This window comes from Tiliqua scincoides, chromosome 7 (genome assembly GCF_035046505.1).
Source record: "Tiliqua scincoides isolate rTilSci1 chromosome 7, rTilSci1.hap2, whole genome shotgun sequence".
NCBI classification, from domain to species: Eukaryota; Metazoa; Chordata; class Lepidosauria; order Squamata; family Scincidae; genus Tiliqua; species Tiliqua scincoides.
In genome coordinates this window covers 37,174,915-37,201,830 of record NC_089827.1, presented here as the reverse complement: position 1 = coordinate 37,201,830, position 26,916 = coordinate 37,174,915, and the positions used below count along the sequence as shown (strand labels likewise).

The 26,916-nt window shown below is 43.6% G+C and overlaps 1 protein-coding gene across 1 annotated transcript in view; it reads left to right on the top strand.

The window, feature by feature from the left end:
- Positions 1-26,916, top strand: part of PDE3A (phosphodiesterase 3A) — a 302,218-nt gene that overhangs the window by 250,828 nt on the left and 24,474 nt on the right. Inside the window, exons 3-9 of the mRNA XM_066634605.1 lie at positions 9,252-9,512; positions 10,656-10,810; positions 14,155-14,270; positions 15,460-15,679; positions 18,903-18,988; positions 21,015-21,184; positions 25,121-25,258. Of these exons, the coding sequence (XP_066490702.1) occupies positions 9,252-9,512; positions 10,656-10,810; positions 14,155-14,270; positions 15,460-15,679; positions 18,903-18,988; positions 21,015-21,184; positions 25,121-25,258 (1,146 nt within the window). The remainder of the gene's footprint in view (positions 1-9,251; positions 9,513-10,655; positions 10,811-14,154; positions 14,271-15,459; positions 15,680-18,902; positions 18,989-21,014; positions 21,185-25,120; positions 25,259-26,916) is intronic.

Below are 26,916 nucleotides of genomic sequence, written 5' to 3'. Positions count from 1 at the left end.
ACATATACTCTGTGTAAGATAGATAATCCACACTTTCTCAAATCCTTACTAAATAAAGCCATTCTCTCTGGCTTTCGTTTAGCAATGTCTTCCCATTAAGTGCTTAGAAGTGCTTTCTGACACTTTCACTCTTTTTTGTTTAAGTACATATTTATTCAAATGGAAGTGTTTATTTTATTTAAACCTTGTATTAATTTTTGGATAGGCTTGTGTTGGTGTTTGACAGCACTGAATGGCTTTAGGCCCCAAGCCTATCCAAATTTCAAGCACCAATGCAGCTACGTCAACAGAGCGTACACAATATCTTGCAGTGGGAGAGCAGTCATGGAAACCCTCCTCAAGGTAAAGGAATATTTGTTCCCTTAACTCGGGGCTGCATTGCAGCTACATCATTGCTGAAAAGTTGAGTAGGATTGAGCCCTTAGTTGTCTGAAGCAATTTTTCAGATAGAAAAATCAAGGTTTTTGAGAATTTGTTTTCAATACATAAGGAAAAGAGATTTTCATGTTGTTTCCTTAATATCCATGTTAATGTTGCAGTCTGCAGATAGCAACACTTAAGGAAGTAGAGTCATACAGTGATCTGGAGCTAGCAACATCTAAACTAGTTGTCCACCTGCAAGAACTACAGTATTATCGGAGACACAGAGCTACCATGGATACCAAGATCCAGATCTACAGAGCTTGCGTCCTGAGTACACTTCTGTACTGCAGCGAGTCATGGACTCTCCGCTCACAACAGGAGAGGAAACTGAACGCTTTCCACATGCGCTGCTTCCGGCACATTCTCGGCATCACCTGGCAGGACAAAGTTCCAAACAACATAGCCCTGGAACGTGCTGGAATCCCTAGCATGTATGCACTGCTGAAACAGAGACGCCTGCGTTGGCTCGGTCATGTCGTGAGAATGGATGATGGCCGGATCCCAAAGGATCTCCTCTATGGAGAAATTGTGCAAGGAAAGCGCCCTACAGGTAGACCACAGCTGCGATACAAGGACATCTGCAAGAGGGATCTGAAGGCCTTAGGAGTGGACCTCAACAAGTTGGAAACCCTGGCGGCCCGCTTGGAGAGACACTTTGCCAACAGTCTGAGGCTAAGAGGCAAAGAAGGAAGGCCCATAGCCAGGGAGACAGACCAGGGACAGACTGCACTTGCTCCCAGTGTGGAAGGGATTGTCACTCCCGAATCGGCCTTTTCAGCCACACTAGATGCTGTTCCAGAACCACCATTCAGCGCGCGATACCATAGTCTTTCGAGACTGAAGGTTGCCAACACACAGAGCTACCACATGGGAGAGGTGCCATAACTCAGTGATAAAGCACATGTTTTGCATTCAGAAGACTACAGGAACAACCTAGGCAACCAAAATTGTTAAGGGGTTGGATAATTTTCCCTGAAAAGCTAAAGTGTTTGGGACTGTTAGCTGGGGGGGGAGGGGAGGTGGAAGATATGTAGGGAGAGGTCTGATTGAGGTTTTTAAAATGGTTCATGATGTGGAGATAACAGAGAGAAAGATCTTTCTTCATCTCTCATGATACTACAGCTTGGAGTCATTCAGTGAAATTGATAGGCAGTAGATTCAGGACAGATAAAATAGAGGACAACTTCACAGTACACATTACACATGATTGATGTACGTGGCTTGCTGCAGCAATATGTAATGATTACCACTGACTGAGGAGACTTTGAATTGGGATCCATGGAGCGAAGTGGAGGGTCTATCAGTGATCATTTACTAACTCAGAGGCAATATTCCCTTGAGACTAGTTGCCAGGGAGACCATTTGTGGACTTCTCATCAGTATCTGGCTGGCTGCTAAGTAGGTCTTTGATCTGATCCAACAGGACTCTTCTTCCATCCTTATAATAAGAATCGCTACATGTTACCACAGGTTATGTGCTGTTTGGTGGTAGCCCCGTGTTTCAGGTACTGTGCAGTTCCTTCTTTCAATCAAGTTATTCTCTCTGTTAAGGGATCCTAAAGATTTCCTGCTCAATCTTTCCTTCAGAGTCACAAAAGAAGGAGGTCACCAACTGTCGCAGGCAACTTTGTACACTGAATTGCTTGCCTATTGGGGGAGTTCTAATGCAGCCTTGTATAATGCAGTCCATAAAAGGCAGTCCATAAAATCTACTCACTAGCAGCATTTATGGTAGCTCACCTTCCTACATTTATACTAGGCACTGGTGGCCTAAAAGCAAATGGGTGAAAAGTACAAACTTAACTGCTGTCTGCTCACTTAACCTTTTCTCTTCGCAAGTGAATAAGCAAAGGGGTGTTTGCAAGTCTTGAATCTAAATCTGCTCCTTGTGAACAAAACCCAGGTGTTTTTTTCCAGCCAATCCTCACATTGTGTTGTGTACAGGAAGCAGAGATGTCTCATGCTTCCTGTTCTTTTTCATCATGAACCTGGCCTGGGTACGTATTTAGTATGATAACCATGTATGCAAAAAATCACATGATTCTTTTCCACATGATTGACCTCCTCCCCAGTGAATACTCAAGTATTCATACTAATTCTGGACCAAGTGAACTTCTGACTGAATTTGGCTGCAGTGCTTGCTAGCCACACTTACCTGGGAGTTAGCACTATTGAGTACAACGTGACTTATTTCTGAGTACACATGTTCCCTGTACATAGGGTGCAAATTCCACTGTATGCACCCTTTTGCATTTTGCCAGCTGCCTCCACCTGTTTTCACCATGGTGATAACAGTGGCTGTAGCACAATTGACTCTCCTGGGTGCTGCTTCCTGACATCTACCATTCCCTGCCCCAAGAGAAACTACATTGTCAGTGGATTGTCAAAAATGGATGCAGAACCTCCAGAGAGGGGTGTGCCTTTCTGAAAAAGACATCTAAAAAGTCTGCATCTTCCCCAGCCTATACTAGAGACTCAGTGCATGGTTTTCTGAGCATCATCTCCTTCCCCTTTCTTCAGACCTCTCCCATGTCACTTTCATCAGTCCAGTTCATATTAGCAGATGCCTTTCTAGTTCTATATTAGTAGGCTGGGTAACTGTCTTTTTGGCATATCCCTCTTCCCCCTTCTCTGGGCTCACATCTGCTGTGCAGTGCAGTGCAATTCAAGTTTAGAATAGAGACAGTTGTCATTATTTTCTTTTTTTCCATCCCTGCTTGACTATCTGTTTCAAGTCACCAATTTGTAACCATCTGGATTTTAAGAATTAAAAGATCTATAAGGAAGACAAAGGCCAGATTCTCAAACAGGGAGTCATGCTAAACTCAATGTGTAATTTAAAGCAAAATTGAGTAACATTATGAATCTATAATTCCTTCCATCTGCCACACTTGAAATGAAAGGGAAACGAGAGAGACATATAATTTTTTAAAAAGATAATTCATGATGGATTCTTTCGAGATTTTTTTGTTTGTATTGGATTCCCCTCCCCCCTTCCCTCTCCAATACTTAATATTGGAGGCTGACACTTCCGATCTCAGAGGAAATTCCTAACCCTTGACAATATCTTCTTTTCATCTCAAATTGGGATAAGTCAGAGGTTCAAGATCTTCCATTACAGGAAAAAGAAACTTTTTGTTTTATCCCAATAACCAAAACAAAAATCTAATAGAACCTAAATTATCTCAGTGACGAGAGGTGGACAAATAGATTTCCACAATGATCTGTTTTTGATTAATCGCTGTGTTGTTTATGAAGTTTTTCTTTGATAACTGGAGGAGGGGAGATTTGGAGTGCAAAATTTCAAAGAAATAGCCTTTCAACAACAGAGGCCTGGAGCAATCATAACTATTCACCCTATTTAATGCTAACTGTGATCTGTTTTCTTAATCCTGGTTAAGTACTCAAATGTCCAGCAAAGCCATGTTTTAGCTCGGGGTAGGCAGAAGACTACAGATTGGAATTGTGGTGGTAGAGTTGAGGAGGGTTTGGTCTCACTTCATTGAATCTGCATTTCTCCCCATCATTAAGTCACATCAACACACATACAACATGTCACTGTCATACGGGTTCCAATGCTTGCGGACTTTGCTGGTGGACTCAAACATTACAGATCTTTTTCTCAGTTGGAGGTCTGTCTTTTCACTGACAGTCCCTTCTGACAGGTAATGACGGGGAGGGGAAGGAGGTGGGAGGATGTCTTAACCAATGAACCCTCTCATCTCTTTCCTTTTTTGTCTCTCATGTGTACACATGCATTCTCTCTCACTTTCAGCAGCTTCTGTAGATCGCATTTGGCTGAGTGAGACTTCAGAACTGTGGAGTCTAAATTACTCTTTAGCTTAAAAGAACTGGGCAAGTTTGTTTAATCAAAACACAAAGGAAAAGGTTATTGAAAATCAATATAGGCACATGGGAAAACAAACAGATTCTCTGTTTGAGATCAGAGGCAATACTTAAAAGAAATTAAGACCATTGCTAAGACTTCCCTGACTTAAATTGTCCATTTACAAGGCAGCCTTCCTGTACACTCTGTACAGTAAGATTGCTTGAGGAATTAACTTTGTCTTGGATTGACAGCACCAGGACTTTCATCCTGACCTGACTGGCATCCCACAATTTAAGATAGATGGTCAGCTCTCTTTTATTCCCTGCGGGGAAGGCTGTGCACTGAGATCTGATAGGCTGATTTGAAGTTAATGTACTCACAGATTTCTGCTTCCAAGTCAGGTGGGCTGACTGGGCCAATGACCAGGTTTAGGTCAAGGCTGTTGAGCTAGGGGTTGCCCATGGAGGACATGAGACTCAGTGAGGTTGTCTATCTCATAGAGCCACTAGAGTATGACAGCAGGTGGATGTGATCTCTTAGCAAAAGCTCTTATCCCAATGCCAGTGCTGGCAGGTGGCTTTAGGTGACTTCCACCATCTCATGGACAGTTCCACGCATTGAGACCCCCTGATCTCCGCCTGCCTAACTGGCCCTGCACGTAGAACAGGTAGCACTTCTGAGAACGCTACCTTTGAGGTCCTGGCTTTCAGCTTTCTACCCAATAGCCTAAATTTGGCCTCCAGGACCTCCCAGTTACACTTGCCCACGTCGTTGATGCCGACATGCACCACAACCGCTACCGCCTCCCCAGCACTGTCTACCAGCCTGTCTAGATGAGAAGTGGTCCGCAACCTTCGCACCAGGCAGGCAAGTCGCCATGCGGTCCTCACATCCATTGCAACCCCCCTCTCTATGTTTCTAATAATCAAATCCGCCACTGCAAGAAGCTCCCGACCCCCCCTCCTGCCGAGGAGTATCCTGAGTGCATTTGGATATGGGCCCGTCCCCTGGAGAAGGGGTCCCCCTAGGGGATTGTTTCCCTCCTCTCCAGGATGACGTCCTCCAGCCCCGAGACTTCTCACATAGGCAACTGAGGAGCTACACACCTGAGGGTGGGACAAAGCCTGATCGTCCCTGGAAGTCTCCCCATGTTCCTTCTCTGCCTGCCTGTGCTTCTCCAGGTTGGCCACCAAGGCTTCAAGGGAGCGGATGGATTCCCTGAGTCCCTGGACCTCCTTGCACCAAGGACATACCCACAACTTATGTTCCAGAGGCATATAGTCGTACATGTGGCACTCAGTGCAAAACACTGGATAGCCCTCACCCTGCTGCTGGCTGTCTGACTGCATAACTTTTTGTTGTTGTTGTTGTTTTATTTAGGGGTACTTACAAAACTCTACACTGGTTTGCTGCCCTCTGCTCAAGGTAGGAGAAGGGCAGTGTCTAGGGCCCTGGCTTCCTTGCCCTGCTGCTAAACTCGCAGTGCCTCACCTGGAACTTTGTTTATGAGGTACTTGGTGTCCCAGAGGCTGCATGTGCTTCTGCAGAGAGGCTCATGCAGTGGCAGGTGCTAGCTTTATACCCCTAGCTGGCTCCTCCTCCCTCCCTCCTTGCTGAATGAAAGGGGGCTGGTCTTCCCAGGTGCTCCTCTTTTATTTAGCAGGGGGAGAGTAACTGGCCCACCTCACCCCAGCACTGTCTGTACTAGTGGCTGTCTGCTGGTGTTGCAGCTTTTTAGATTGTGAACCCTTCTGGGACAGGGAGCCATTAGATATTTGATTTTTCTCTGTAAACCGCTTTGTGAACTTTTTGTTGAAAAGCGGTATATAAATACTGTTGTTGTTGAGATTACAAAACATCAGGAAGACAAAAGGCTGCTGATGGGCTTAATCCACTCTGCAGGCTCGTGAATGGGTTGCTTGGATTTGCCTAATGGGGCTCTTATCAACTCCTAAAGGACAATGACTATGCTAAACTGCCCTGGCTGGCTGGGAATGGGCCCTTCCAAGGTCTTACCCTCCTAATTCAGTTCTCTTAGGCTGAACTATTTTTTAACCTCAACCTAATTTTTATTTGAGTTAGTTAGTTAGTTTATTTATTGCTCTTACCTAGATCCTGTGTCACAATTTACTGAATCTTTTAGATTATGTTCTAACTTAGATTAAGTTTACCTTGGGTTAAGTATAGGGTTAATTTAAACAAAGTAGAAAAACTTGCTTTCTCCTTTATCCTCCTTTGTTTTATTTATTATTGCAAGTGCCTGACCCTTGGGCTCTTACTCATGAGTAGGACTCTGCTCCTGCTGAGAGTAGATCTATGTGCACACTTATGTATTTATTTTTATTACCCTCACCTAGCTCCTGTGCCCCAATTTGCTGGACCTTAGATTCCCTCCCTCAGGTTAGATTAGGTGCTAACTTAGGTAAAGCTAAGGTAAAGCTAAATTTCAATGTTGATTAAAGGTTGATTTAAAGTTGGAAAACAAAGAGTTAGAAGGAGTACACTTACCTTCTCGTCGCTCTCCTCTTCACAACTCAGAGAGCCCTCCCTCTCCTTCTCCACAACTCAGAGGTTCACCTGCCTTCTCTTAGCACAGATGCTAAACTCTCGGTGCCTCACCTGGCACTTTGTTCCTGAGGCACTTGGTGTCCCAGAGGCCACGCTTGCTTCTGCAGAGAGGCTTCTTCCAGAATCCCCTTGATGTTGAGGAGGAGAAGGAGGGAGAGATGAAACCAAACCTCTTTTGGACAAAACAGTGTCTTGAATTAATGTTTATTTGCCATGTTTCAGATGGATAGATCACCATGATGTGAGTGATGCCCCTTCAACCTGTGTTTAGGGGGAAAATGGTCATAAAGCTCTTACTGGTGGGTGATCTTGGGGTCCCACAGTCTCTCTGACCTGATGCATGGGGTTGTGCAAGGATAAAATGGGATAATTCTGCATCAGCCATCCTGAGCTCCTTGCAGACAGTATTCAAATATTATAGCAAAAAGTTATGATAAGGACAATAAATTGAATATTTTCCAACTGGCATGACTTGGTCAGTTTGACCCAGCAGTGGCATGTAAATATGTTCATGAGGACAGTGCCGCAGGGCATCCTTACAAGGACTCTGAAGAAGTAGTCAACACCCATAGACTCCTGTGCGCCTTCCAAGAGTCGTGTCAAACAAGTGTATGGAACACATTTTCATTTCTTTTACATCTTTGGGTGAAAACCCCTATTGAGACTTACTGCAAAGCCTTAAATGATTTGTTATTTCCACGGAAACTGCTGGCATCCAAAAGGGCTTTTGGAAATTAAAGAGGGGAATGGGGATAGGAGAAGAGAGGGGAGCAATGTTTACTTTTAATTTTGTTTTAAAACTCTTGGCCAGGCAGTTCATGATGTGACTTGGAAACTGTATCAAATCATGATTTATTGTTTGCCTGTTATTTTTTAAAGGCCAAAGACGAGCCAGGCACAGCTGCCTGCCTGTCCCTCTGTTCACACATGGTGTGTAGATATCTAGCAGGCTGTTTAACCTTTTCTTTTCATTCTTTTTTTGCTCCATGGCCTGCTGGAGAGCTTGATTACTAGACTCTGTGGAATGGCTAATGTTGTCAGGGTTTAGCCACTTGTGTGGTGTTGCCTTATCTGCTTTGAGACCTCATTTTGAGTTGCAAAGCAAAATTTCCATCATCCCTTAATTAATGGATTATAAACAAACTTGGGAACTGCAGTTTGCTGATGGGCAGCCCAGTCCTATGGGTCCTGGTGCTACAGGCAGTAGCAGCATTAAAATGTCTGCCGCTGAATCCTGCGGGGCCAGGGAAGCTGCTGGAGGTCTCGTCAAAGGAAGGGGACATTTGTCTCCTTACCCCAAGTAAAGCCCTAGTCCCTGCAATGGGCTTAGTTGAGTCTGTGCCAACTAAAGCGCTGGTGCGGACTTGAGATATCCCATGTCTCGCTTCTGAGTCCAACACAGGGCATAAGATCCAGTGGAGGAGGCCTCTGCTGGTCCCACTCTCTCCTAGTCCCTGCCCCCGTTGCACCCTCCCCCTTCCCAGCACCCTCCCCATGCCTCTTGGCACTTCTTGCCACTGGCGGCCGGGACTTCCTCACTGGCACTGGTGGGATGGCTCAGGCCTCCCTGCAGGTGCCACTTACTCCACAGGTGCTGCGAATGTACCTTATGGCATGTTTGTGACACCCAGCATCAGTTCTGGGCTGCAGCACTGGCACTAGAGCCCGATAGGATTGGACCCTAACTAGTGTTAGAACAAACCAAAATATCAAACCACAGTTTGATCATCAGTTGATATCCTGGTTTCCTCCAAACTGCAGTGTCTAAGTTTGCATGTCATGCAGAATTGAGATTGGTTCTTAACATGAAAGTGGGAGCTTCCTTTGAGAAGGAAAGGGAGTGCAAGAGAGTGAGCGAGTGGGTGAGCAGGCAGACAGGCAAGCAGCTCTCTGAACATTGTCCTTGCTATGTCTACCTCTGCCTCCAGCTGTGGCATTTAGAACTCTCAACTTGCATCACCAAGTGAATTTCTTTGTCCTCAATCCATGTGGTCTCTGGCTGGGATGGGAAAACTCACTGTATGATAAATAGGATTTATACTGTGAATCCTGCTAACACTCAATACCAGCTGCTCATCCTCATGGCAAGTGTAATGTTTTGCATGGGCCTGTTTGCATGAAAGGGAGAGCAGGAGAAAGGCTGTGCAAGCTCATCTCTCTGTGCTCCTAGACACGTATGTATATTAGCCCTTGAAAACTTTTCAACGTTTTGTTTCTTCATTTTATCTGATCATGTACTCCCCCCACCCAATGCCTTTAAATCCTGGGAGTTGCACTGTGACAGTATATAGATTTCCTCCTTTAGTAGCAAATGACATGCATAGAGAGTTATACCATTTTGGCTTTGTAATGATATTGGTCTGGCAAGCAACATGAGAGAGGCGCCCTCTGTCTACCAAGTGGTAACATTTCTCTGTGTCTCTTGTTCCAGTCTTCAGGTACCAGTATTACAGTGGATATTGCTGTTATGGGAGAAGCCCATGGACTCATTACAGACCTTTTGGCAGATCCCTCATTACCACCCAATGTCTGCACCTCCCTGCGAGCCGTGAGCAACCTGCTAAACACGCAGCTCACCTTCCAAGCTATTCACAAGCCAAGGGTCAATCCCTTGGCCTCTTTCAACGAGAACTATACCTGCTCCGACTCAGAGGAATGCTCAGAGAAAGGAGAAAAGCTGACGATACCCAAGGTTAGTGTCTCTTTTCCAGCTTTTCATCCTCAATGCAGTCTTTTCTTTTCTGGGACACATAGAATCAATATCCTAAGACAAGACACTCCAACGAAGTGCCTATTCAGTCATTCCATTTTTATCTTCAGTACAACTGTATGAGGAAGGTTAGGCTGAGAGGCATTGACTAGCCCAAGATCACACAGTGAGCTTCATGACTAAATGACGATTTTAACTTGATCTTCCTGGTCTAAATTGAGCACTTCTAATGACTGTTCCACACTAGCTCTTCAGCCAATCCAGCCCCCATTTGAAAGGCCCCCAATGAGAGAGAGCAAGTCATTTGTTCCCTTTTGTGGACCTTAATTCACCTTTGCTGCTGGTCTTTTGGGTGCCTGGGTAGGAGCAGTACAGGTGTCCCCTGGCCCCCTCTACAGCTAACTGTTTTGTCATGAAAGAGAACTAAGACAGCATACACAGCCTTATCCTAATTGGAAAGCCATCTACGGTGGTGCCAGTGATAATATCTTATGACACCAAATTCCATAGATTAATTGTGTATTGTGCCAAGAAGTCAATGCTGTTGGTTGGTTAGTAGAACTTTCTATCACCCCAAATGTCCATAATCTCATATTTTCATATATTGAAGGATAATATAACAGAGAGACTCTTTTCACCTTTCGGGATGTTGCCCTAATGGGTACACAAGAGCCAGGTGGCTGTGACTCCCCCAACCTGGGGAGGACTGCTGGGAGGTGGAGATAGAGTTCTAGCTCTAACAAGAGCCAGGAGATAAAATAAAAAGTCAGCTGTGACTGCCATGCTGGAAGTTTTGTGTTCGGCCTATTTTTCCCAGAACTTTAGACTCAGCGCTATCTTGGATGCTGTGGTCTACCATCATGTGTCAAGACATTTCAGGCTTCATTAGGTGGGGAAGAACTGAAGCTTATTTGTTGGTGTCATTGGGAGTTTCATTGGCTCAGAATAAATGAACTTCATGCAAATCTGTGAACTGAATTGTTTTCTCCTGGTTTTGTAATGGTCAGGGAGAAGAATACTTACCAAAAGTGTTCCCCCCCCCCAGGCATTGACTGCCAGTAACGATTAGAGACAATGAAGATCTCTAATCTCTCTAATTTTAAAGCTTTATTGTCTTATCCCTAGCGCTTCCGGAAAAGTCTGCCACCAGGCCTTTTGCGGCGAGTGTCATCCACTTGGACGACAACCACATCAGCCACTGGCCTGCCAACCTTAGAGCCAGCTCCGGTGCGAAGAGACCGCAGTGCAAGCATCAAACTTCATGATACATCATCATCTGGGTGAGGAAATATTGGGTTGACTATATTTTTACTTGAGGAAAAGTCCCTTGGTTCACTATCATCACTGAGAAGATTGACTTGCTCTTCTTTAAAGGAAACAGGAGACTTTAAAGACAGAATTTGAAAATTGACTTGAGGTACTCACAAAGACTAAGACCACAATCTCCAAGATATCCTGTTTGGAATTAGAACAAAGGGCCCCCAGGGATGTCTAGCCAGAGCTGAAGGTGTTTGGCATTCAGTAGGCCAATGACTGAAAGCTGGCTCTGCAGAGCTGGGATCCCAGTTCGTCGTTGATGGGATCAGAGCTATTGGTGACAAATGAGGAAAGAGATTTTGGGATCATGGTTGACAGCTCAATGAAAACATCAACCTAGTGTACAGCAGCAGTAAAGAAAGCAAATTACTTGTTAGCTGCTGTTAGGAAGGGATAAAACTGATAAATTATATTGCCCCTGTAATCTGTGGTGCAGCCACACTTGGAATCCTGCATATAGTTTTGGTTGCCACACCCCCAGAAGGATATAATAAAACTGGAGTACGTGCAAAAGATGGAAAACAAAATGATCAACGGGTTGAGGCACCTTTCTTATGAGGAAAAGCTACACATTTGGGGATTTTTAGCTTGAAAAAACATAATTAACGTGACATGATTGAGACTTGCAACCCAATCCTATCCAGTACAGGAGCAGCAGTGCTAAATGGCTACTGCTGGATCCTGGGCTGGATCTGAGCAGGCTGGAAGTGTCCTCAGGTGAAGGGGACATTGTCCTTTATCCCAAGTAACACCCCAGCCTACTCAATGGGGCTTCTCAAGTCTGCACCAGCTATTGCTGGCACGAGAAACCCCATATTGGACTTTTGAACCTGACATGGGGGATAGGATTCAGCAGAGGAGACCTCTGCTGGTTCCACCCCCTCCCAGGCCGCTCCCTCCCCCTGTTCTGCCCTCCTTCCACCCTGGAATGACTCCCCCACTCCTTCCCTCCACCCTCCCCACACTCTCATATTGCTCACACTTACCTTCACTAGCTGGGCCAGGGATCCTGCCTCCTCCTGTTCTGCCATCCTCCCCGCATCAGCGGGGTGTCACAGGCTATTATGTAGGCAATCATGGATTGAGCTGTTATGCAGTTATTTGTAGTGTGGAGAGGAAGTTTTTCTCTTCTCAGAATGTTAGAATCAGGAGTCATCCACTGAAACTGATTGGTGGGATATTTCGGTTGGACAAAAGGAAGAACACACAGTCCATGGAATTCATTGTCACAAGATGTGGTGATGGCCACTAGCCAATGACTAGACCAGTCACTGGCATGACATAATTCAAAGCCATATATCCTGCCATCTGCTACTAAGTCCTTTGAATGAGTTATCCAGTTAGGAAGAGAAGAGACATTTTTCTTTTGCCAGCAAATGAGCCAATGCTCTGACTCACTGCAAAGCAACTTTATACGTTCATTTGGTATCCATATGTACATCTTCTTCCCTTTTGCTCCCATGATCCCAATGGTGAACTTTTGCACTCATTTTAGCAGGAAAAGGATATTACCGTATGACTTTTCCTTGTCATTTTGTCAAGGTTAACCTTTGCAGCGTCCCACAAGACAGATTCATTATCTAGATGTTACGCATGCCAGAGGGATTAGCATACCCATGAGTTTCTCCACTGTCCCAACCATATCATTTAAATCAACCTGCTACATAAGCCTGGATCATTATGCTTTAAAATTTCCGTACTCTTGATAGGAAATACTGTTGATGTGAGTCACACCCAGGGCAACTTGCAACATGATGACCTCGGCACATAGGTTTTAAACTATGGCCAGTGATAGGAAACTCATCATGAGGATGCTAATTCTTGAGCCAAGTGCAACATTGGGGTTCATTCTTTTATTTAGAGTGAACAAACCAATGCAACCATCAAAAACAGATGGGAAATCTTGAGGTTAATATTTGGTATGTTTGAGTCCCAGTGAAGGTGGCTTTCCCCTGGAGTTGAGGAATGAAAACAACCCTTCTGCTGAATGTGTCCTTAAGTGGAGAGAGAGTGGGGAACCCTATGGTTGGTAGAGAAACTTGCCCTTGCAGTTTTTGAGAAGTAGAGCGCTGGACTACAAATCAAAGGGGTGCAGAGTGATTGATGACGGATGGTTACATCCCATTGTCAGTTCTTCCAGTTCTAGCATCTTTTTTGAAACAAGCTGAAACATTTGGTTTTCTGCCTACCAGGATGATGCTAGGATTTAAAAACCATTATTTCTGCCTCTTGCATTTTCACATATCATAGCTGCTGTCCAGTCCAAGTCTAGCCATCTCCAGCTCTCTGTCCCTCTGGTGTAGCATTTAAGGTTCTCCCAGGCCAACACATTTGAACTTCTCTGTGTGCTGGTATCTGTGTGACTCAATTCACTTATAAGAACCACCTGCTGTCCTTAACATCAATTGATCAGCAGAGGAACTGGAGTGAGACCAATAAACCCATGTCAGGCACAAAGTTGTATTTTCCCACTGTCTCATGGTGTTGCAGCTGTTGAGTTATCCTGAAACATCTAAGCCAGTGGTTCTCAAACTTTTATTACTGGGACCCACTTTTTAGAATGAGAATCTGTCAGGACCCACTGGAAATGATGTCATGACTGGAAGTGACGTCATCAAGCAGGAATAGTTTCAACAATCCTAGGCTGCAATCCTACCCACACTTACCCAGGAGTAAGTCTCATTTACTATCATTGTTCATATACGCAGTAGCCTATTAAAAGCACAGATCTGTAACATTTTCCCCAAGTGCAGTCACAATCCATGGTAGCGTCAATTCTAATATATTAGAAATAAAATATTGAAATGAATGAGGACCCACCTGAAATGGGCTCATGACCCATCTAGTGGATCCTAACCCACAGTTTGAAAAACACTGATCCATTAATACTATTGAACATGCACAAGTCAGGGGTTCATTTGTTGTTCCTTGCAAAGTTTTAAGCTCAGTTTTGAAGGGGAGAGTGAAACAAGACAGATCTGCCAAAGAAAATAAGACAGAGGCTCCAAATATGTCCAACAAAGCTTGTTGCATTAAGGACATAAGAACAGATCGAACATTATGTGTGTGCATATCACAATTTCAGTGTTGCTGTGGAAAGCAGCAACAGCAATTCCACAAATCTTCTTAAAGGGATGGAAACATGGTCAGTGGTCAGGCAAATATCAGGGACCAGTCACATTGAGAGCCCCACTGATTGAGAGCCTGTGCACCTTCCTAGGGATGGTGAGCATCTCACTGACCTTTGTTTGAATACCTCTTGGCAAGCAGGCTGATGATTGTGTTTTTCTCTGCTCTGATTTCACAGGTCTGATCCTTGCAACAATTCCCTCCTGATGACCATCACCAAAAGCAGATCTTTCTCTGCCTCCTATGCGATGTCTGCAGCAAACCACCTGAATTCAAAAAGACCAAGCCGGCAAGGTGGCCATGTCTTTGTCCTACTGACAGGCTGTCTTCATATGAGTCTAAATAATAGGTTGTTGGCCACAACAGGATCTCAAAGAATGTAATCTGAAGCTCTAATACATAAATTGTGCTGTATGTATGCTAACCGTACTAATTGACAACCAGTGGCATGAGGGGCTTTAGCTCAGTGCTAGAGCACATGCTTTGCATGCAGAAAGATCTCCAATCTCTGGGATCTCCAGCTGAAGGGTCAGTAGCAAGTGATAAGAGAAACCTTCTGCCTGAGATCCTGGAGAACCACTGCTGGGAAGAGTAGACAATATTGGATGAACCAACAGCCTGACTCTGTACAAGGCAGCAATATATGTTTATGCATCCCCCAGACTGGAAGCTAATTTTTAATATGGGCTAAATTTTGAATTAAAGCATGAGTTGGAGCTTTACCAGACTCCAAAACTGAGAAGCAATGAGCTCGTTAATACTCTTCCCCCGCCTGAATGGACAAATGACTGGCAGAGCCCTCTTGAGATTATGCACCATAGAACCAAACTGAATGTACTGTTGGGGGAGACACACAAAGTATCTCCCAATGTTTTTATTTTAAATGTAAGGCAGCCACATGGGCTCTGAAGCAGGGTCAGAGATGGGGGTGCTTAACCCTTTCCCCGTGAGCTTTTTCTGTGCTAAAAATCACCCTCCCCAATCTACCTTCTGATCATACAGACCCACTTCCACCACAGATGGGGAAGCAGCTAGGGAAGGTGCAGTTTTGATCAGGAAAACAATCCATGAAGGGTTAAGCATCTCTTCCTTCTCCTTCCCACCTGTACTTTCTGCTTCAATAAAATTTGAACCAACCCCACACTCGTTTCAATTTTTGTTTTGCTCAAGGGACGCAGGAGGTTCAGGTCAGATCCATGGGGTTGGGCTTGTTGGTGGCCAAACTATCCCAAGAAGGAACCTGAAAAATAAATGCTTTCAAAAATTGTTGGTCCAAATGTGGCTATGGTGTACTTAAAGTGAAACCTACTATTTGTGAAATATTTAAAACTCTGGTTGGATTTGCTAACCTATTTTGGCCGCACTTTCAGGTGCCTCGATATCTGTAGGAAAGGTTCTGTCTGTATGAGATAGATACTTATGCATCTGATCTTTAAAAAACAAAAAACCTTCTAATTAGGATGGGTTTTTTTTTTCTTAATAGGTATCCCACCAAATATTTCACCTCTTACCTCCCCAAGCCATTCACCCATCCAGGGCACTCCAGCTAGCAGTCCCACCTGCAAGAACTCAAATGAACAATTCCCAGAGTCTACAGTCACTGCCATTAAGGAAACCATGAAGCCCCACAGGAGCTTAGCCTGTACACAGAGCGCACCTAGCCTGTCAGAGCCTGTGGTGGCCACCCCTGTAATTTGCAGCAGGTAAGACACTACTCTGGCACTTCTTCACAATGCTGCTTGTTTTTCCTTCTTTTTCCATCCCTATTTCTCTAGATTTCCTTCTGTAGAGCTCAAGCAGACTACATGTTGGCTGGAATCCAAAGGTATAAGATATGCAGGTGGGCTGGAGTAGAACTGCACCTACAGCTGGCAGGTTGTTCCTTTTGGTGCAGCAGTTTCCCATGGCTGAAGAGACAAGTTGATGTTCATTTTGAAAAGGAGCTGGTCTCCTCAGTGCTGGGAACTGATTGACACCTGCTTACTAGGTACGATGCATCTTTTAAGTAGTGGTTCTCATATACTTGAGAGGGGGAGAGGTGCTGTCCCATAGCATGGCGTCTTTTCCAGTAACACTTATGTCTCCCTTGTGTCTGTTGTTGTTGTTGTTGTGAGTGTGTGGTACAGGGAACCATTTCTTTTGCTCGGTAAACCACTTGGAGAACTTTATTGTTGAAAGCCTATATATACATATCCTTAATAATAAAAATAAATAACTGATGACTAAAAAAAAAAAGGCCAAAGCTGTAGGGTCTCCTCAGTATACGCATTATTATTATTATTATTATTATTATTATTATTATTATTATTATTAACAGTATTTATATACCGCTTTTCAACTAAAAGTTCACAAAGCGGTTTACAGAGAAAACTCAAATAACTAAATGGCTCCCTGTCCCAAAAGGGCTCACAATCTAAAAAGATGCAAAAGAATACCAGCAGACAGCCACTAGAACAGACACTGCTGGGGTGGGGTGGGCCAGTTACTCTCCCCCTGCTAAAAAAAGGAGCACCCACTTGAAAAAGTGCCTCTTACCCAATTAGCAAGGGTTCAGATAACACATCTGTCTTTTGTAGCTACTGTAATTTAACATGAATTTAGTTCTAGTTGTGTGCTGGTTATTGTACAGATCTCAGAAGCAACACACTCTGTGTCCTCAGGACTTAATAACATGACATTTTTATATACTTAACTTGAATGAATTGACTTCCGTGAGGGATTTTGATGCATTAGACTTGTGATGGTTTCAGCATGTGTCCAACTCATGAACTGCCACATCTTTGTTCAGCACACTTCCGGAAGATGTTCCAGGCATGATATAGATGGGTAGTTTTCAGATCCTTTTCCAGGGAGCCCTGCAGTTCTTTGGAAACATAGCAGTCGTTCCTTAATGAGAAGATCAGCAGTGGTGAGCAAGCTGCCTTGAAAGACGTCTTGATCTCTGCCTTCTGACCTTCAATTTGTATGTGCAACTCTGGAGGATAGTCAAGCGTATTGCACTCTCAGTTCCTGCCAAGTGGCAATGAGGTCAATCGGTTTGTCTGCCTACTGCCCTCTTACCATTGAACATGCACCGTAAAATAAGTTCAAGAAACTTTCATAACATGGAGGGTCTTTGAGCACATGTTGGCATAAGCAATGTGCCCTAGAGGAAGAAAGTTTGACACAACCCTGATCTGGAAAGGCAGCAAATAGAGTAAATTGGCATTCAAACAGTCTGACGATGCAGAGGAATATACTGAGAGAAGAGGGTGTGCAATGGATCTTGGAGCTCTATGGCAGGCGGTGACACAAGAGTGTCTCTGAGATCATCTGATTTATAGGGCCTGAAGGATTCTGATCTTTTGAGTTTGTGGTTTCTCACCAACACATCTTGAAGTAATTTCTCCAGAATGACTAGGCTGGACTGGAAATATGATTAATGGATTCTATCAGTACTGATCCAGATATTTATGGAATTTTCCAATATAACTGATTTATGTTCTTTGCTACTAAATTATATGTGTTAAAAGTATGAAGAGTTAAGTACTGCATGCATGCAAATAGTTCTAATAAGTTATTTAGTGTTGTCAGCATTATAGTGTCAAGTAACCTTTCACAAACTGCTTCCCTTATTACATGAGGAGAATGCCTATTTTCTTACAGAGGTACATGTCACAAGTTTTAGAGGATCTCTGCAGCAGGCCCTCATATCACATGCAGCTTTCAAAATAAAAAGTGTTCTATTTTTAGCGTGCCTAATAGGGAAAGGTGAGATAAATAAAATGAATAATGACAGTGTTTATGCTGCCACCCTCAAACATTGTTTTTCCAATGCCTGGATTATCCAGCACATTCCCAGTGCACCCTTCAGTGTTTGAAAAGCTGACATGTGGCTATACACATTGTCTTTGATTCCCCTACCTTCACCAAACCCATCAGCATCCTTTAGCATTCCTCTGCCATATTCATCTTTTTTGTTTTGTCCTGTGTTTTGATTTCTTGGAACTCAAACCATGGCAACCTCCAGAAGGGAAAAAGAGAAAACTTCCAAGAAACAGCCAGTTTGATTTTGTTTTAAAAGCTCAGTGGCAATAGGTTATATTTGCTTAATGTTATTATGTAACATTCATAATTACATCCAGGTTTGAGGTCTAGCTTTTAAATTTCACGGAGGGACCCAACCACCCATGAAGGTTACATGGAATTTCAGAAGAAAGTTCACTGCAGTGTATTCTGAACAGCCACTACTAATTGGATCACAACCTGTCTCTCTCAATTGAGCAATACTGGTGGGAAAATAGGTCAGAAAGATGCAGTGACCAACTACTATTTTATAATGTGAGCCTGTACAGGCATTCTAGGGAAACAAAGTAGGCCAAAGACTTTCAGATAATGAGATGGATATTGTGCAATGAGGCTCAATAAAACTGTAATAATTTATTTTAAAAAAAAAAAAATTATTCTACTCCTTGTTCTAATCAGATAAGTGGTGCATTTCCAAAATGCAACATTTGTCTCTGTCTTCCTTCATGCACTAGATTCCATACCACAGTTCTCTAAGGGCAACCATCCTTCTTCTTCAGATTCCCTCTATCTTAGATCTGGTTCTCAGATGCATTTTCACCACTTGATGGCTGGCACATCAAATAATAATTTGCATATGTGAATGGCCAGTCACAGCTATATCACCCATCATCTCACCTTAAAGGCAGTGTGTCTCAGAAAGGTTTAGTTGCACATCTAGTGGGGTAAATGTATGTAAGAAGTAGTCCCTAAGTAAGGTGGAATATGAATATATCAATAACTACTTGACCTACTATTGAACAACATAACTACTTTCCATGCTCTTCTCATATTCACTTGCAAGCTGTGGAAAGCAAATAACTAGCAGGTTGACTTGCCTCCTTACTATGTGCAATTTCTGCCCTTCGATTTGTTCTCCAGCTGTGGTCGGCCATACAACCAAGTGAATCCTAGTGAGGGAACGTTGGTCAGAAGTGATGGAACCACGCACACTCTGAGCAGAACAGGTAAGCAGAGTCGTGTGTTGTTTAGCGACAGGGTTGTGGACTGGCACCCTGTGGACGATCAAGCATGACTTGATGCTATACAAAGCTTTCGAAGACAAGAGGAAGCTGTGCTTCCCTTGCCTCCAAAGTTTTTTCTGAGCTTTGCAGAGGCAGCGAGCGACTGCTCAATGCCTCTTTGCGGCTCAGAATGCCCGAATCGTGTGAGAAATGCAATTTCTGATTTTCCAACTAAACCAGAAGTTGCATCTCTCACGTGATTTGGGCATTCTGAGCCTTGCAGAGGCAGCACGCAGGCACGTGCTGCCTCTGCGAGGCTCAGAAAAACCTCTGGAGGTGAGAGAAGCAGACCTTCCCTCAGTTTTGGAGACTTGGGGGGATGCAAGGACCAGCGATGCAGGGCGTTGCATATGCAGCCCGTCGCTGGTTGGAGCGTCGCAAAGCGGTGCTCACACGTTCATGGTACCTGAAGTTAAAAAGGAAGTCATTTTGTAAGAAAAGTATCATTAAAACTGCATAGACTGCGAAACTCAAGGATTGCCAAAGAAGAAATAATGGTTCTAACAGAACAATCCTCTGCATGTCTACTCAGAACTAGACTCCATTGATTTCTATTGGACTTACTCCCAGGAAAATGCACATAAAATTGCAGCTTCACTTTCCTAAGGCTGCAGCCTTTCATTTATGTAAAAGATTTTTTCTCCCGCCTTTTCTTTGCCAGAGCAGATGCTTATTAGTTGTCACTTAGAGCCCAATCCTATCCTTTTCCCTACCATACCATACAGGCCTGTGCCAAAATGTGCTGTGCTGCATGCTATGGTGAGGGGGAAGCAGCTTGGGTGGGGAAAGGGACTATTTTGGGTCTCCTTGGACCTGCACCAGCTCTTTAGCTGACGCAAGTCTGAGGGCACAAAGGGGCCATGTCAACAGCTACTGCTGGAGGGGATAAAATCTAGAGCAAGTCACCTGTGCCAAGTGCCACCCCCTCCTACCCCCAACATGCCTCCTACCCTCCACCATTCTGCCCAAAGCTGCCCCATCCTGCCCTTTCCGCCAACTCAACTTCATCACTGGGTGCTCCTTTCCTAGCTGCTTCACGCAGTGCCTCTGTGGTCTCCAGCGGCACTTCAGAAGTGCTTGGCTCCTCCTGCTTCCAGAGGACTGTTTAAGACAGCCATAAAGTATCTACCAGAACTTTAGTTCCAACAGTTGTGGAGCCCAGTAGGATTGGGCTGTTAGTCTGTGCTCCTATACACATTTTCCTGGCAGTAAGCTCCACTGAACAGAATTGGACTTACTTCTACGTAGACATGCATAGGATTGCAGTGGAAGAGCCTACATGTCACCTCATCCCAGAAAAGAAATTCTGAAAGCCTCTCGGAAATATGCAGAGAAAACTGGAGAGCTACTGGCTCATTTCGCCATCTATTTATGCTTATCACTTTTTTAGCAGTCAATTGTCTCCCAACCCATTCCAAACCATTAAAGAACAATATTGTAAATAAATAAGATAAACAAATCCCTGCTAACTGCAGTTAGAAAATTGGGAGCAAACTTCAGAAATGCATGTTCCCTCTCCTCTTCCAGGTGCAACATCTCCTCTTACCTACTGCTGAGCCTTTCATCAGCACCAGTACTTACTGTGATTAAGGCTATCCGGTTTTTCTCTTAAGCCAGAATTTAAAATCATGGGTTAAGGGAAAACCTTGTTAATCTTAACCATTGTTAATCTCAGTACAAAAAAAACTGTTTAACAATGGTTACGGAGACAGTTTGCATTGAGAGGGGATGGACTTCTCTGACAGAGCAGCTTTCCACTGTACCAACTGTTTTTGTTTCTCAAAGCTATTTCCTGTGTCTATTTTTTTTTTTCTCTTATGGGAACCACATGTCCCCATAAACAACATAATGCATGAGGCTGACTTTGAAGTCTGGTTAAACTAACCATATTTTGACAACTCAAGGGAACTGTTTTTTGTTATCCTCCCAATCCACTCAGCACTAATGGGCAGTTGTGCTTATATTTCAGACGATCCGGCACAAGCCACTTCTGACTATGAAACAAACAACAGTGACAGCAGTGACATTGTGCAAAATGATGATGAGACAGATTGCTCCAAAGGACAGGCACGGACAGGATCGGGCTGCAGGACGTATACTCCAGAGACAATCATATTGCATCCCCTGTTGCCCCCAGAGGTAGCTTGTTCATTCCTCTGTGAATACGTGTCTTATTAACCTACTTGAGGAAAAACTGCTCTATCTGGAAACCAGACTGCAGAAATCATTTCCTTCTTTAACCAGAGTTCAGTAGTAGGGTACATACTTAAATACAGAATGCTCCCAGATTTAATCCCTGACATATCCAGTGAAAAGGATCTCTGGCAGCAGGGATCTGAAACCATCTGCCTGAGATCTCTGAGAGTCACTGCTAGGCTATATGAGTCAATGCTTTGACCTGGCATGAGGCAGCTTCATCTGTTCAAGACTGGACTGGAAACTTCTTTGTTAGTGGTTCTGCTAGGAATCTTTTGGAAGATCCATCCTGTTCTAGGGGGTGCACCTGACCTGTAAGATCTGCACTGAAATAAGCACTCACCCTGCATCGCCTTGGTAACAGGAATGTCTGTTTTACCTGCTCTTTGTATGAGTGCAGTATTGGGGTGGGGTTAAATGGTGTAATGTGAGCCAGGATGTTCCTGGGTCAAATCTCACTTCAGCTGCAAACTTTCTGTTATCCTTGGCAAGTCTGTTATTCCATCAGTTCCCAATTGCAATATGAGGATCATAATTTTGGCTAAACCATTGGAATGGTCTTGAGGATGAAAGGAGAGGATAAAAACTGTCAATTTGCAGCAGGTGGGGGGTTAGATTTGGCATTGGCCACAATAGCACTCCTCCCAGAGACCCACTTTTTGTTTAGCCTAAAATCTGCAGAACAGCAAAAGACGATGACATACTATCTCTCTACTCTCTACTATCTCTCTACATATGGGTTTAAAAAAAAAGTCTGCCCTTTAGCTAATTCTGGGAGACTTGTTTTTTTAAACCCATAAGACCCTATTAGAGCAATGCCATATCACTAGGTAGCTCAGGGGCTTTCAGATAAGTATATTGGAAGACATCAACTTATAAAACCAACCAACCTTATCAGTTTGTTGTCAAGAATTCTGAGGTGCATGTATGGGAAGCACTTTCAAGCTATAAACATGATATAAATGCTGGTTGTTACTGTTATCATCCCATCCCCCATGTACTTGAAGAAAGAGTCTTGAATAATCAGAAAACAAATGGGAATGACTGTGCAGCTGGCTATTTTTGATTGGTCGGGTTTTACGGATACATCAGCCCATGGCAGCACAGTCTGTGACATTCAACTATAACGAGCACACCAAGAAAAAATGTGCAAAGGGAGAGTGAAACAGAAATGACCTGTTGTAAATTATTGTGCAACAAAGTGTAGCTGTGGCCTAAATTAAGCTCTGAAAAATCCACATTTAGCTCCATGACAAATAGCCCCCAGGGGTTGTGCAAGAATCCAAGCTGACAGTTTGGGGCAAGGGTGGAATTTTGACTGCCAAGATCCCAGGCTTAGAGCCTTTCAGTTTCAATCCAGTTTGAGTTCATTAAACAACAAAAGCAAAACAAAAACAAATTCATTTTCCCTAAAATGATGCTGGAAGCTACTTTTTGCCTCCCAGCGCAGTAGGCCAATAGGCTTGATTGAAATCTAATTTTCTCTTTAACTTTCCTATTCATTTTGGTCTCATAACTGATCTCTAAACTTGGGGGGAAATGCACAATATTTCTCTCAAAGCTGTGAACTTAGGAAACTGCCTTACGTTGCATAAGCTCATTGGTTCATGTAGCCCAATGCTATCATGACTGCTGCCTGAGATCCTTTAACTGGAGTGAACAAAGATTGAACCTGGGATCTCAACATGTGCTCCAGCACTGATGCAGACACTTCCCCCTGCCACTTTATGCTTCATGGATTCTCCTAGGGTAAAGGAGTAATTTATTCTGTGATGTTTTATACTTCCTCCCCCCCCTTACCCTATATCAGGGCTTTTCAGACTGGGGCATTGCGACACCCCAACCTGTGGGCCCTGGCCTCTGCCCCCTTAAAGGATTAAATCCTTAAATTAAAACCCCCCTTAAATCCCCAGGATTGCGCCGCTCGGGGGAATGCAGGGGCTTGGGTGCACTTACCTGAGCCTCCTGCAGCCTCCCAGGGGTGCAGAGAGCAATTCGCAACCTTCTGCAGGGCTCCCCTCAGCTTTAGAAGTGGAGCAATTGCCCTCCACTTCTGCGAAACAAGAAGTGGAGCGTAATCGTTACACTTTCACTTTCGAAGCTGCAGAGAGCCCTGCAGAAGTTTGTGAGGGCTCCCCACACCCCCGGGAGACTGCAGGAGGCTCTGGTAAGTACAGCCAAACTCTTGCAGCCCCCTGAGCGGCGTGATCCTGAGGATCATGCCCCTGCTGCCTCCCCCCCCGCCCCCGTAAGAATTCCCGGAGAGTTTGAAAATCGCTGCTCTATATTATAGGTTGTTGTCCTAATACATTGAAGTAAGTTAGATCTCAGTTAAAGTGAATGAAGAAAAAAACTGCATTTCCATAATACTTGTTATCTAAGTGAACCCAAATTGGTTTAAATTCTACTGTCATTACTTGGTGTCGATATAGCAGTTTTAAGACAAGAATGTGTTTGCAATCTGGTATTGGATTTATTTATTTTATTCATATCTCTAGGTGTTTTGTGTTCAAGTAAATTATCAGAGGTCTGCGAGACCTCAGAAGTATTAGAGGCTCCAGATATCATCCTTATATAACTGTACTCATGAACTATAAACAATAATCCTGAATACAATTTCATATTTTTACATTGTACTTGAGACACTGTCAATGGCATTTCATTTTTTAAAAACTATGTATTCATTGGAGTCCATTTGGCTTTAGTATTGGTAAACTGTTTTGTATAATAGCACTCCATGGGATCCTTCCCATCAGACCGGGTGGTCCTTTTCCTCTGCTTTCATCAAAATTTAGGAGTCAGACATCCAAGCCTAAGAACGGACAAGTAACCTTGACAAGCAATAGTCAAGCAGGCTGAAGCTGGGCATTGAACTGGCCAGTGGCCTGATAGCATAGAGAGAACTTGGTGGCTTTCTTCCCTGACCCATTAATTAACCATGTTGAGAGAAAGCAGCAGATCCAAGTGTGTTAAATGAGTCATGTATACTGGAGAAGTCATTTAGTATCCTGACTCCCCGCACCCAGAAAATTGGGCTGTTTGAGTATCCTAGCTAGAACTCTTTGCCATTCCCTTCTCCAACCAGCAGCCCTGGTGACACAGGGAACCTGGCACCAGTGGCTAGCCTGCAGGTTTCCGGTTCTAAGACTGCAGTGAACGTATGAAGCTGCCTTTTACTGAATCAGACCATTGGTCCATCCAGTTCATTATTCTTTTCACTGGCTAAACATATAACCCAGGGACTCAGGCCCTGGAGGCCTTTCCCAGCCCTACCTGGAGATGCACCTGGGAGGTGCTTCTGTACACAAAATCATGGGCTCTGCTCCACTGAAGTACAGACCATTCCTACAACTAAGTTCCATGGAAGATCAAAGTCTGGCCAACTTAGGAAACTGCAAGCTGTATAAGCACTGTATATAAATATAAACAGGAAAATAAAATAATCCGACAGCACAATCCTGTGCATACTTACCATCATTGTGACTTCCAAATACCAGTAAGTGTGCTTAGGATTGCCACCCAAATGTCCTTATTTGTAGCTATAGTTCATTTTATTTATTTATTTATTTACTTGAGAGATTTATACCCCGCTTAAGGGTGCTCAAGGCGGCTGATAATTTACTTATCACTTGAAGGTGACGTGGCAACTTTATTCCTCAGATATTGTGTATGCTTGAAACCTCTACTGCCCCTAATATCTGGACATGCCAATGTTTAAAATCTGTCCAAAAGAGAGAAGGAAACTGAAGTGAAATATGATATTGGAATGGGTTGGTAACGTGGCATACTGAGTGAGTGGATCTTGGGAGAGCAATATAGTCAATGTTTTAAATTGCTTTTTCCTTTTCAATTAATGCTGGGAATGTTTGTTGGTCACAGGACAAGCCTATTCTTGCTCCAGAGCCTTTAATAATGGACAATTTGGACCCACTTATGGAGCAGCTCAACAATTGGAATTTCCCAATCTTTGACTTGGTAGACCAGATAGGCAAGAAGTGTGGTCGGATCCTCAGTCAGGTAAGAAAGCATGCACTGCAGATTTGGGTTACAGCCCTACATGTGTAGTGTGTATGTGTGTGTGTTTTACTGTTTGTGAATAGAAAAGTATTGAAATTCCGAGGTCTTTACTTGCATATTGCCATCTGTGGAACTGCAACGCCTCAATGTGTTCAGGGAACTCTTGCTGCCCAAAGGCAACAGTTAAGAGTCTGTCTACCCACTCACCCCAGGTTGACATTAGTAGTCCATGGTTAACTCAGTCCATGGTTAACACAGATGCAACACTATTTCTGGATGCAAGCTATAAATTGGAATTCATCAGACTTATCAGAAATGCCAGTGTGTGCATAAGGCTAACTATGGTTAGTGCCGAAAAAAGTAAGGGGGACAGTATTTGCATGCAAGTTGGAGCAAAGAATAGAGAAGTATACATACCCACCAGGTAACCAGTCTACTAATTGTGGTCTACAGTTATATCTGCACTTGGCCCAAATGTGTGCAGTCAAACCAGACTTTATTTAATGCATCCTGGAAGACAAATCTATCAATGGCTATTAGTTATTGTGGCTAAGACTACGTTCAGTTTCGGGGGCAATATATCTCTGTATAGCAGTTGCTGGGAAGCAGTAGAAGAGGAGGGTTATTTTTCTACATACCACCTCCTAGGCTTTCCAGAGGCACTTGGTTGATCACGTGGGAAGCAGAAGTTTCAACTTTTGGTGTGATCCAGCAGGACTCTTCTTATATTGTTATGCAACACCAAGAAAATTAATGGCCTTGCTTTCTGACATGAAAAATGTATATGATGGTCTATAAACTCCTTCTAGGTAGAGCAAAGCCAAGGCTGCCTAGAGCTTTTGGCAACTTGTACTTTGCTTTCTGCATTTTAAATAATCTTGCTTTCCTGATTTGAAGAGAAAATTAACAAAGTGAATTACCTGAGTGGGCCACGTAGCTCAAAATGTACAGCATGAAGCAAAGAGAAGCTGACATGTGCTCTCTGAGGGAGCATTTGACTTTGACTTTGGAAGCCTGTGCTAATGAAATGTCTTTAAGGATATTTGAAAAACCATCTACGCATGTTGCAAGGGATGCTAAATTGATTTAGAAGTATTTTTTAAAAAAGAGGAAAAGCTAAAAGCTTCTATCCTTGATACAATGGAAAACCCTTGAATGTAGCACTGGAAAATCTGTAGAAATTCAGGAGAGAATGATAATGCTGTTTTGTGGCAAGCGGTGTAGTTAGACAATGTCTTAATTTACCCTTTCTGTTACCCTAATGAAACCTGTGGAAGGATAATACTAGTTTTATTTAGTAAAGAGGAGGGATGGTTGGAAAGGAAGCAGAAGAAAAAGTCAGAAAGACCAGACATGGTTTGAATGAAGTTACCTTTCCATGCTTCCTCTGTCAAAGAATTGAGAATAATAGATTGTGGAGCAGGAGCTCAGTTTCCAGGAAAGTCTCGTAATGGGTGAGGCTCCAGGAGGTTGAAGCTGGTTGAAGCTGGACATGAGGGCTTGGGATGCATTTCACACTCCTGCAGGTAGGAGGCTGGAAAAGATTAATCAGCTTGAGAAGTAGTGCAAGTTCCAAGGAATAGTTGTGTGAGAGCAGAAAGCCTTACTTGCTTCAAAGCACTATTAGTCATAGTATTTTATATATTGGTTGGCAATGA